Source organism: Pyxicephalus adspersus, chromosome 7 (assembly GCF_032062135.1).
Source record: "Pyxicephalus adspersus chromosome 7, UCB_Pads_2.0, whole genome shotgun sequence".
Lineage (NCBI taxonomy): Eukaryota > Metazoa > Chordata > Amphibia > Anura > Pyxicephalidae > Pyxicephalus > Pyxicephalus adspersus.
In genome coordinates this window covers 47,381,438-47,393,981 of record NC_092864.1, presented here as the reverse complement: position 1 = coordinate 47,393,981, position 12,544 = coordinate 47,381,438, and the positions used below count along the sequence as shown (strand labels likewise).

Genomic DNA, 12,544 nt, shown 5'->3' with positions numbered 1-12,544 from the left:
ATATGGAGTGGTGGGAAAAAGAGACAGTTTCAAAAGATAGAAGATGATACTGTAAGTAGGTAAGTTTGAAAAGATGGGTTTTGAGTGCTCTTTTAAATGAGCAGAAAGTAGGAGCACGCGGAATAGGACGGGGAGGACCATTCCAGAGAGTGGGGGCAGCTCTTGAAAAGTCTTGGAGCCATGCGTGTGATGAGGTTATGAGTGAGGAAGTCAGTTGTAGGTCATCGGAGGAGTGGAGAGAGCAGCTGGGGGAGTATTTTTTACCAGGTCAGAAAGGTAAGTGGGACAAAAACTGAGGATGGATTTGAAGGCAAAGCACAGGAACTTGAATTTGAAATGAAAACCAGTGTAGAGAGCTGCAAAGAGATTCAGCAGAAAAGGATCAGAGGGAAGGATGGATGAGTCTGGCTGCAGCATTCATAATAGATTGTAGAGGAGAGAGTCGGGTTAGTGGAATACCAGAGAGGAGGATGTTACAGTAGTCCAAAGGAGAGCTGATAAGACCGTGTACAAGGGGTTTGCTGGTCTTCGGGGACAGAGAGTATATGAGACTTCCGTGGAGTACTACAAAGGAGTATGAGACTGCCGAGAGAGGAGGTGTACAGAGAAAGAGAACCGATCTAAGGACTGACCCTGGGGAACACCAACAGGGAGGAGAATGGGGGAGGCGGAATTACCATTAAAATAAACTTGAAAGGAGCAGTCAGACAGGTAGGAAGCAAACCAAGAGAGTAATGCCACCGATACTAATCCAATAACTGAATAGGATCGCCATCTTCACAAAAGTCTATCGTGGAGTCAGTGGTGAAGAGGATGCCTTCCTAGGATGCAGGGATGACAATTCCTGGACCTATAACTGCTGCAGGGGACTGAACATGGGTCCACATGTACCATAATCAAGCTTTAACACCTGCAGTACCCAGTGAACACCTAATTTGCATTTTTCTGGGCAGTATGGGTATCCCTGACTTCTTATTTCATTACAAGACATCCCTGTGTATGGAGGGTGTCATCACATGTCAATGAACAAGAGAAGCATTGAACAGCCAAGCAAAGCCATCACCTCCTTCACAAGACTGGCGCTCCTAACTATCCAACAGTGGGCGTGTCTCAGTTTTTGGCTGCTCTCTGATTGGCTCCTGCTGGTTACAGTCTGATCAGCTGCAAGGAACTGAATGTTACTCTATCTGCTCCCAATCTGTTCTATTGCTGACCCAGCACTAATGTGCAGCATTGCTTGCAGACCCGTGTGCTCTCCCAATACACATTAGCAGCATGTGACCTGCAAAGATCTGACACCCGACACTTGTAAGTGACACAATCCGTTGTCAGTCACTACCAATATAAATAAACGTCCAATTCTGGCTTGGCATTGCAGGGAGGGGGAGCCTGTGGCAGTCCCACCTTCCCTGAGCCCTGAGCCCAGAGCTGTAATTGTACCAGTGATGTGACAGAACCGAGCAGGACCAGAAGAACTCGCAGGTTATCATCTCATTACCATACAGTGCGCGTACCCGGGCGGGAGCGCGCCTTCTGCCAGCTCTGACATCACACAGCTTCAGCATGGCGGTCAAGGTGACTCTAAACTAGCTCCTGTTATTGCATAATACCTGCTCCATGCTTACCAGCCGCTTCCCCTAACCCAGCTGCTCGCCTTCAGAGAGCCCTCCGAGCTTGGAAGTGCAATGCATGCAATAATATGTCTTGTGTTGGAAAAAAAAGCCAGGGGTGGAGTTGCTGCAGATCCCTGCACAGTCTGCCTGCCTGTGTCTGTGTCTCCTTACAGTGTATGCATTATACGGGCCCCTGCTACAATGCTGCTTATGTGTTGCTACAGATCTGTGTGACCAGCCATCCTTATTTTTCAATGTCATTTCCATGATGTGCATCCTGAGCATGCCATCACACAGATCATTGTGCAGCCTGCACACACAGGTGATCACAGGTGACAGGGTTCATGTTTGACAGCTTGGTGTGAAAAGTGACAGTGCCACTTCTGTATCAAGCCTGAGCAGGAAGGTGATTGCTATGCTGCTTTCTCAGATCCTATCATTTACATTCATTCTTCTGACGTGTTGATAAGGTGAACTCAGAACAATCCTAGATCACTGTTTGTGTGTTTTGTATTGGCAAATTGGGGAGCTTCCTCGCAATCATTAGAATTGGGCAGGATGTATATCACAAACACCTGAGTGACTGTTTGATTATTGATCTTGATTACAGTTCACCAAAAGAGCTGATCCCAATGAGCTGAAGAATATATTTCTGCAGGTAAGGGGACACCTACATCTATTTTTACATGTGATTCTGGTTGGTGATGTGTTGACTGCTAACAATGTTTGTTAATTGTTATGATTCATGAATAATAAAAATCTTTCTTGAAGTGAGCTTAAAGAGGAACTAAACTAAAAACTGCCCAAAAAAAATACACTTACCTTTAATCCCGCAGGGCAGTCGGATCCATCCGGGGGTGTCCTGCATAAGGTCCTGTGTCGTCCCAGAGCCGACACTCTGGGCGCCGCCATCTTCCTCTCTTTTTCCGGGTTCTTCATCCTATGTTGGTCCATATTGTAAACTTCCTATTTACACTAGCTTTAAACTTTTTTGCAGTCCCAACACAACAACAAGGCAGGTTACCTTTTGCCCTGTGGGTTTAGTTCACACTGACACACTGCTGTTGTGGGTGTTGGACCTGTTGGGTTTTTGTTTATGCTTTGCATGGATATAATTATTTGTGCAGTAATAAAAACAAAGTTTAAAAAACTCAATCACTGTAATATATTTTAGTGCACATCCACAATGCTCACTAGCAGGCAGTAACACATGTTCTTTTGTGTGAATGAGTTCCAAATTTCTTGCAAAAGACATAAAGTGCCTGGTAAAACAGCAGCTTTCCCCGTGAACCATAAAGGATATCTTTGAGGCAAACTCTCCATCTTCCTATGGCTAATCATATCTCACTTTTATAGCCTGAATTGACTTTTGTATACTTTTGCAGGTGGATCTTCTGTGCACTTTGACATGTACTGTCTATAAATTTATACCACATACGTTACACCAAAACCACAAAACCTTTGCAAAACATGTACAAATTCTTCAACAAGATTTTTTTTCAGTCAGCTTCAAAAAATGGATAAAAAAAGTGTATAATAATGTAATCTAATGATTCAAGGAGTATGGCTTTGTTCATCCAATAGGTATGTGCCACTTGCATTGCCACTCATGGTTACGCTAACCCTATTCATTACAATGAAAGGACAGTACACTGCATGCAGCAGTGTGTTGTAGCAACTTCATCACATATAGTAAGAACATCAGATGTTGCTTTCTATGCAGTGTGTGAGGTGCAGTGTACTTCATATAGCTTGAACATAGCCCATCTGATTTTTTTGGTTAATTGCACCATATTGGTTATGTACATACCTACATAGCAGAATACATAAGCTGCCTTTGCTGACCTAGTTCCTAAAAAGTACTTTTTGCCTGGTTGCAGCACATCACACATATGTAATACATATGTAGTCCATGCTGCATTCTTTAAAACACATCGCGGCACATGACTGTGCGTTACACTGTAGTTTGTTGGTAAGGTGCATTTGGGGTTCCAATAACAATGAATGGTAACCTATTGCACCAATACATGTTGGGTAGTGTGTGATAATCTGCGTATTTCTACATAAATGTACTGGTGAATAGGAGGCCCAAACCACTGACCCAGAATGAGTTTGCAGCTCAGAAGTTCTGCTAAATGCAGCATGACTTGTGCAGTTATCTGCATGTGTGTGAGTGAACTACTGAAACCAAAAGATCAGCTTTACATCCAGGCAATCAGCATTCTTTACACTATGATTAGCAATGGCAGCTTACACATTCTGTACGTGTAGGTCTACTTTATTAGAAGGAATTGTAAGTCTAATAAAATGATCACAGTTTGTGGGGATTAATGTATTGTTTTGTTAAGAATGTCTGGGAAAAACATTTTTAATTGCCAGGTAGCACAACAATCTCCTACCATTCTGTTAAAATGGTATTTAATCTTATAACATCAACTTGTCAGTTTAATGGATAACGTGATTAGACATGCTATCAGGGGACTTATGCAAAATATTCCTTCTTATTAACAGTGAATGCTTCCTATGTGATCATGTGGCTCCTGCTGTTATGAAATCACAGAGAGCCAATCACTGCCTTCTAATGGTGAAGGTTATTTGTTTCTTTAAAGTTATGGCTCAAGGCTAAGTGTATTGATAATATTATTTTTAAACAGGATTTTTTATAGCGCCAACATATTTTGCAGCGCTGTACAATAAATAGGGGTTACAAGTGACAGACGAATACAGTGACACAGGAGGAGAGGACCCTCCCCAGAAGAGTTTACAATCCAGGAGGTGGGAGAATTAACACACAATGTATGGCCAAAGCTTGTTTATTTTCAAGCTGGTATTATTTATTTTAATTTTTTTTAAGAATGGAAGAAATCTCTGTGATTTTAGTAAGCTTTACAATATAAAAAGTACAGTTAATGCTATATAAATATATATTTATAAACATTTATTTGTATTATGTAAACATCCAATTCATAATAAAATGTTCTTGTGTTCTAACTTGTTAATCAACCGGTTTTACTTCTTTCATTGTAAGCTATAATAATGGGCAGAATACCTTAGAAATCTTGCGCAATATGATTCCCTCCCAGAGCCTGGCCTCCTTTGAATGACTGTGGACGAGTGATCTTGTTGGTGAAATGAAATTGCTTCAAATTGCTTCCAATCATCAAAAATCATTTCTGTTTAATTTTCTATCCACCTATTTGTTTTAAGGCAGTAATTCAAAAAGTGTTGAATTCATATGCTCGGCACAACTGCCAAGCGAATAGTATTTTTGAAAAATCTTCTGAAATGTCAGGCTACATATTTCTCTTAGAAATGGTTTGCTTAGATGATTCTTACAGACAGGTGCTAGATTACATTTTGTTTTAGTTGGGCAGTAGTCCAGAAAAATGTTCCACCAGCAAGCAATGCACAATCATTTATCAAGGGTAGTCTAAATGTTACATGCAGTGATTTGTCTGGTATGATTTCACGCCACATCTAGTGGATATGGGCATCGCCATTCAAAGCTAAAATTCCCCTTACGCATGATGCAGTTTCTGTCTCTGGATTCTTCAATAAGAATTTCCAGGTCTGCCCAGCATATCACATAAAGTGAAGTGAATATATTATGCTATGGATACTTCATAATGTAAAATAAACAAAAAACTTTAGAATCCTAGAGGCTGGGCACACAAGAAATGGGCAGAATGATGGCAGGGTGTGAAAAATAGTAAGCACACTATTACCAACCTCTCTATAGGCATTAGGAACAGCAAGGTGCTGCTAATCAAATATGTGATCACCTCTATAATAGCCAAAGTTTTGGTAGTTTGCTGGTCTGGAGCATTCAGGTGTGAGTTAACACAATGCCAAGAAGGAAAGACAATTTCCAAACAACACCAAAGTTCATCTTTCTATATTGAAAAAGATTATTTATAAGAGGGAAACATTCAAGACAGATTCCAAACCACGCAGTAGTCGACATCCCATCCAATTCACCCCAAGGTCTATGCAATGCCCAGAGAAGTTACAAAAATCACCACAGCTAAATTGCAGACTTTACAGGTCTCAGTTAGCATGGTAAATGTCAAGGTTTATGACCGCACTATTAGAAAAAGACTGAACAAGCATGGCTTGTTTAGAAGGGTTGCCAGGAAAAGCATTTTCTCTCAAATAGATGGCAGCACAGTTTAGGTTTACAAAGTTACATCTGAACAAACCACAAAAGTTCTGGAACAATGTCCATTGAACAGACAAAACCAAAGTGGAGATGCTTGGCCATAATAGTCGTTGCCATGTTTGGCGAAAACTAAACACACAATGTCAGCACAAATACCTCATATCAACTGTGAAGCATTATGATGGAGGGTTAATGATTTGAAAATGTTTTGTAGCCACAGGGACCTAAAATTGATCATAAACTCATCTGTATACACAAGTATTCTAGAGCCTAATGAGTTGACATTGGATCATACAGCAGGACAATATTCACAAACATTCCAGCACATCTACAACAGAATGGGTGAAAAAGAAAAAAAAATGTTGCAATGGCCCAGGCCTCAACCCGATCAAACTCCTGTGTGTGTGGGGAAGAGCTATTTATAAACAAATACCCACAAACCTCAATGACCTAAACCAAAATATTTGTGTTGTTTTCCCCCTGAGATTATGTTTACATAATTGCAGAACCTGCAAAGAACCAAATTTATTACATTCTGATGCATAAAACTTTAGAATTGAAAGAGGGTGTACTTTCTTTTGCTGCAGGGGCAGCTTTAAATGAACCTTTGCTTTGCGCTGCAAGAGTTCAGGTTTTCTTTGCGTTCCCTCACACTTACCTGCTGTGTTGTGATTCATGTTAACTCATTTTAAAGCAACTTTTTATTTCTATGGTCTACCAATGCACTGCTACAGGAGTTTTGCATTGTATGTGATGAAGTTGGTAATGGGGTGGCTGCATACCCAGCAAAAAGGAGTGACTTCTAAGGATAGGTCTTGGGTTAAAAAGGGAACAAAAATAGTTAGTAGAACACTGGCATAGTCAGATTTAAGTGGCATAAGCAGTCTTTATTCAAATTACGCATGGTAATGTATTCTGCACCTGTATTTGCTACAGAGATTATCTCTTAAAGTATAAGTGCACTTATAATGCACTTATTCTTAGTAGACACCCTCTCTGTGCTGGTATTTTTTCAGTAGTGAATGTATACCTGGATTAAAGGGAACTTGTATCACAGAGTAGTGCTCCTGCAATCTTCCCAGACTGCCTATAAGCCTTCTGTGTATACTGTGTATACATGAATGCTATTGGGGTGAATGACATTCAGGACAGAGGCACTGCCTGCCTGGGAATGGTTTCGGGAAAAAAACTGAAAGGTGTTGGGCAGTTCACACAGTAAAGTTCAGAGGGTAGTGTTACAGGTTCTATTTAAAAAATAATTATCATGGTGACCCATTAAGGATAATACACAAATGTATTTACTTTTTTTTTTTTTTAGTAAAGCATGATAAGTGTGCAGAAGTGCAATGTAATCCAAAACCAAGCACTACTGTGCATCTATACTGGGTTACTTTTTACAATGGTACATTATTCAGAATAGTTCCTAGTGAAAAAACAGAATCACCAATTCCTAGCAAACACAAGAAATGTTGTCTGTAAAGGTTTTCTGTCATCTAGGTCAAAAGATAGGTACTTGATCTTTAAAACACTAACAAAGCAGCCAATTGGTTCTTTAGTTTACCTGATGGTAGGGAATGTCCTGGCATTTGAACCCTTATGTTTCAAAAGCAGTCGAAAAGAGACCATATACAGTGTATCAGATTGGAACAACCTTCTCTATATCACCTGACAATTACTTGCAAGCCAACCATAATGATTTTATTCTGCTTTAAAAGCAGGCCAGCTCCATGTAGCATTTCTGGAGTGCTATACATACTCAGTAATATTAAGGACTATATTGTTAACAGTGACATGAGCTGCAGCTCCTTTTCATTTTTACAGCAGTGTAGGAAGGAGTAAAGCTGTAACTTTATTTTGGGGTGTTTTGCTATACAAGATTAAAAAAAGAAGAAATGTAATATATACCTGTCCATCCACCAGTTCTTGCATCTTTGTGCTAAATCCTCCCGCTTTGACCACTTCTAGCAGTGCTAAATGTCTGTCTTCCCCTCCATATTCTGTGGTTGCTTTCACTAATTTTTTACATCCCTATGATAAGCAGGTGCTACCACAGTGCACACTGGAGGACAAAACATCTGACATGCCTAGAAATGTAATAAATACAGAAGATTCTTTTGTAGCTGTAGGATGCATGATAGGCAGTGGGAATGGTACTTTTAAATGTATCTGTAGGCAAAGTTGTTTTTTTTTTAAGATAGAGCAGGCAATAGATAGACCTTTTTTAAAATTTAAATTTCTGTCTCTGTACCTACTAGGGATAATCACCCCTGTATTTGCACTAGTGACCCTTGTCAACAAGAAAGAAAGTGAGAAAAAAAGGGATTTTAGAGTTGTCCCCAAAAATAAATGTTTTTATTGGGCTATATTTGGGGCACTGTGGCATTAGGTAACACTTGGTGTAGGCTATCCACACTGGCTCTCTATTTTTTACTCCCGATTTACTCCTAACCCTCCTTACTAGGCATAATTGTTTTTGCTGCACTATAAAGTGAGACCTCTGTGCAGTAAATTGTTTTAGGACATTGCCACAGGCCCTCTAAATGCAAATAAAAGGACTGCCCCACAAATATGTTAAAATGTTTAAAATTTGCTCTCCTGATCAAGTTTGAAATAAAACTAAATGTAGTTGAGGTCATGTGCTACCATACGTGGGCCTGAAGATGCTCAAACTTTTTCTAGTACTATGTATTTATTGTTAGGTTTTTCAAAATGCGCAGCGTGTATCCTTTAGTAATCTTATTTATGGCCTGCCTCTGCTGGGATTTGTTCAAAACTCTGTTGCTTTTTATTGTTTTCTGCCTGTAGTTGCACTCAGACAATTGGATTCAGTAGTCAGCAAGTGGTCCTGAACATGCATATAAGAAAGACAACACAAAGTTGTTCACAAAAGAAAGATGCAGCTGAACCCGTACATTTTATACAATACAACAGCTGCTGTTCTTTACAGGCGTGAAACAAAGGAGATGCTTTAAAAATATGAGCATGTTGCTTATTTACTCTGTGAAGTGTTGCAAAGCCTAAGCATGATATTCTTCTTTTGCACAGAGTAGAACATTCCTTAACTTCTCATGTGATTTCAGAGGTGCCCTCTTCTTGTTTAACAATACCGATAGATTAATAAATATAAAAGCCAGTCAAGTATGCAAATGTCTTCCTTTGAATTCCAGACATTACATTAACAAGTAAATGCAATTTTTTTAAAAAAACAGTTTTAGGTACAAAGGGTTACATTTTGTTCAATGACTTTTGACCCAGACACTTCTACCAAACTACATAGTCAGGTCCTCTACCCCCATAGCAGTAGCACAGCTTGCTCAAGAACCCGTTGATAGGTCAGTTAGAGAGCAGCAGAACACTGAGGAGGAGGAGATCATTCTGCTTAATCTTGCCAACATGTTCCTTGCCACCATATGTGCAATGCAGCAGAGACTCTGACATTTGACCTCCTCCTCATCCAAAACACATTACTCTTACCTATGACTTTTAAGATGTGAAGTGATGTTAGGCATAGTTATCCAAAACTGGTGTACCTCAACATTTAGCAGTCTATCAATAATTTTTTAATTACATTGTGGAAATAGATCACTGTATGCTTCTTCCATCACTAATCCACTCACTCCTGCAACATTGACAGAGCAAGTTCAGAATGGATGCATATAATGGCTACATGCATTCATTGTGAATATTATAGACTGAAAAGCTAGTGTTGAACCTTCTAAATATTTTAAAGGTCTGCCTTGTAAAACCGAGAAAACTTCTACAGACATCATGGGTATCACAAGACATTTGATAGTTTTCTATGATATTTAGTATCAAAACGTTACCAGCAGATCCTTTACATCAGAATCCCCAACCCCCAGGCCATGGACTGGTGGCGGTTCGTGGCTGGTTGGTTGGGGGCCGTGGGTGAGGGGAGGTGGAGGCGCTGGCGGCCCTCGTTGCACGGGAGCTGGTGTTAGTGGCGGAGCGGTGTATGTGGGCCTTGCATTCCACTGCTGTTCCCGGTGGCTCTGCCGCTTGACAGTATGCCAACTTTCTTATGCTGTTGTGCTGTTCTCAGCTGGTGTGCTGCTGGGTGGAGTGGTGCAGGCTGTACATATATCGGGCCATGGCAAAGTTTTGCCGGGCCCGCTGTCGGAAAAGTTGTGGACCACTGCTTTGCGTCACATTGCCTTTACTGGCCTGCCTTTTCTCATAGGGCATCCTACTGCCTGCCATGAACACCTGAGCTGCATACTCTTTCAGTAGGTAATAAAGGAAGAGCCTCAGAATACCAACCAGACAACTTTAAAGCAAATTTTATGTCTAAACCTTGATCTTATATATCTCCTATATCCCGTTTAAAGAGAGAGTTTGTGTTAAATGATATAGACATGTCTATAGTGGGAAAGGCCATATTATCCTGTTCAGAGTGCGGTAGGTCACAAGGCTTTGAGGTCAGAACCTGGCAAAGGTTAATGACTCTGTTCTAAGTTTAGTTACAGGGTGTTCTGAGGAGAAACACTTAACAATAACTGCATGTGGAAAACTGAGTGTTCTGTTTCATTACAAATGGTTCAAGTCTGACAAAGTGATGTTGGCAATTGTGTACTCTACAGAACAAAGCTGTCTTTGATTTTCTAAGGTTCAGTGTAGGATAATGTGATTGCAGTGGTTTTTATACATTTAATGTTTTATTTATCATATTGTTTTTTATTTGTTAAAAATCTATTTTTGAATTTGCATTTTAACAATCACTTAAAGATGTTAACCGCCACCCATATTAAAACAGGTAAAACATATGTAAACCCTAAGTAAATTAATTTTAGTTTACTAAAGCGCTTAGCAATTCAGTTTTAACTCTAGGCAGTTAGTAATAGAAGCAGTGGGGTAGAACTTGGGCCCATTTGAGACTGTTTTGTTATTCTTAGACAGCTTTATTCCTTCAAGGCTGATTGACAGTTTTTCCTGCCCTGCAGCTCTGTCCAAAAGAAGACCATATGCTGGCACCCACACTTGTAATAAATCCCACTACAGGAATACCAGGAGGCCACAGGAGGTTGTTTATACAAACAGTATATTATATTTTACCATTTTGGAGATAGACTGGTTTAGATTTTAAAATGTGACCTTCGCAACAGCCTAGAAGTTGTGAGATTATAATAAATACCCAATCCTTTTTCAAACCTAAATTGCGGTTATTGAAGTTAAAAAGAGAAACAGATTGCCCTGACATTTAGGGCTATTTATGTGATTCATGTCTCGGTTTAATATTTATATTTATATATATCTGTTCCTACATTTTACAAAGTGCTTCAACTTTGTAAACATCTCAAATGTATGAACCTTTGTTGCTACTAACAAAACTTGGCAGCACTTGCTCGTCTCTGTGGCCTACATATAGTTCAGTAGTAAGAATTTAAAATGGGACTATTATTTTTAGTCCGTGTCTATCTTGAGATGTACTTTGATTTGGTGCTTTGACAATTTTTTTATTGCTTTGTGTGGCACAATGTGAGATTTGTTTTTCTATAGCTAGTAAGCACCTTTTAGATTGATTGATTCATTGTGGAATACATATCTGCAATAGAATTCACAATTATATCATAAGAAGATTGGAGTGAGGAACAGGCTGCAAGGAAGGTCACATAAGTTAGTGTGTAGGACATTTCATCTTCAGTCTTATAAAGGCCACACATTCCGTCCTAAATTTGGCTCTCCTTCCTGAAGGAGTTCTGTATAGAGAAGACTTTGCTTCCTTTAATTGGCACACTTTGCCCTTATAGTTGGTATTCTGTTTTAAAATAGGTTTTGACTTGTCATCGTGGCAAACCTGCATGTGAAGCGATTGGAGGAAAAAAAATACCCATTGGTTTAGTGAAGTAAGGATTTTTTTCAAAAACTTAGTTACCTCTCAAACCCAAAGTCTTCATGCTTACATTTCTGTTTTGGCACTTCCTATAAGCATAAAATAACAGGTTAAATGGATACATCATTCTGTATGTGCAGCTTTATTTAAACATAGGATATGAGATAGCTTGCAGGGTAGTAGAGAGTCTGGAGACTTTGGGCCTGATTTATTAAAGCTCTCCAGGGCTGAAGAGGGTACACTTTCATCAGTGAAGCTGGGTGATCCAACAAACATGGACCTTTATACTATATTCATGAAACCTTACTTAAGAATAAGGGTCTTATTTGTTAGCCATGTCACCATGTGTAGTTTTCAAATCTTACTAGACTGAGCTAGAAATGTGTTTCTTGAAAATTTGATCATTAACTTTACCACATACAGTACATTACTATCTTATGGTACAAACTCCTTCAGATCTCTGAATAACTATACAGTGCAAGGGCCTGTCTGATTGGATTCATTTTTTTTTCAATAGTTTATTTAAGTTCTCATTACATTGATAGAAGTATATTGTATTAATATTGCTTGGTGGAATAATCGAACTGTATGATGAGCTTTAAAGGCTCAAATGGCAAACAATCTCTTCTCCTATGTCATTGTTTGACTGTTGTGTAGGTTTGTCATCTGCAACCCTATTTACTGTGCAGTGCTGCTTAATATGTTGGCACTTTAGAAATCAAAGTTATTATTAATCACAGCAGTATGGTTAAAAAAGAATGTACAATAACAGTGCCCTATTTTGACAAATATCTAATCAGTTAGTTAATATGGTAATATTGAAATAGTGACAGCTGGGTACCCTGACCTTCATTGGCTTAGGGATCTTTGCATCTGTAGTACTTATTGCCTGTTAAGAAACAGTGACATGATGAATTCTGTATG

General features: G+C 39.3%; 1 protein-coding gene across 1 annotated transcript in view; it reads left to right on the top strand.

Moving 5' to 3' along the window:
- The first annotated feature begins 1,441 nt into the window (after positions 1-1,441).
- Positions 1,442-12,544, top strand: part of SLC25A12 (solute carrier family 25 member 12) — a 76,902-nt gene continuing 65,799 nt past the window's right edge. Inside the window, exons 1-2 of the mRNA XM_072418331.1 lie at positions 1,442-1,575; positions 2,224-2,271. Coding sequence (XP_072274432.1) covers positions 1,564-1,575; positions 2,224-2,271 — 60 coding nt within the window. The 5' untranslated portion in view covers positions 1,442-1,563. The remainder of the gene's footprint in view (positions 1,576-2,223; positions 2,272-12,544) is intronic.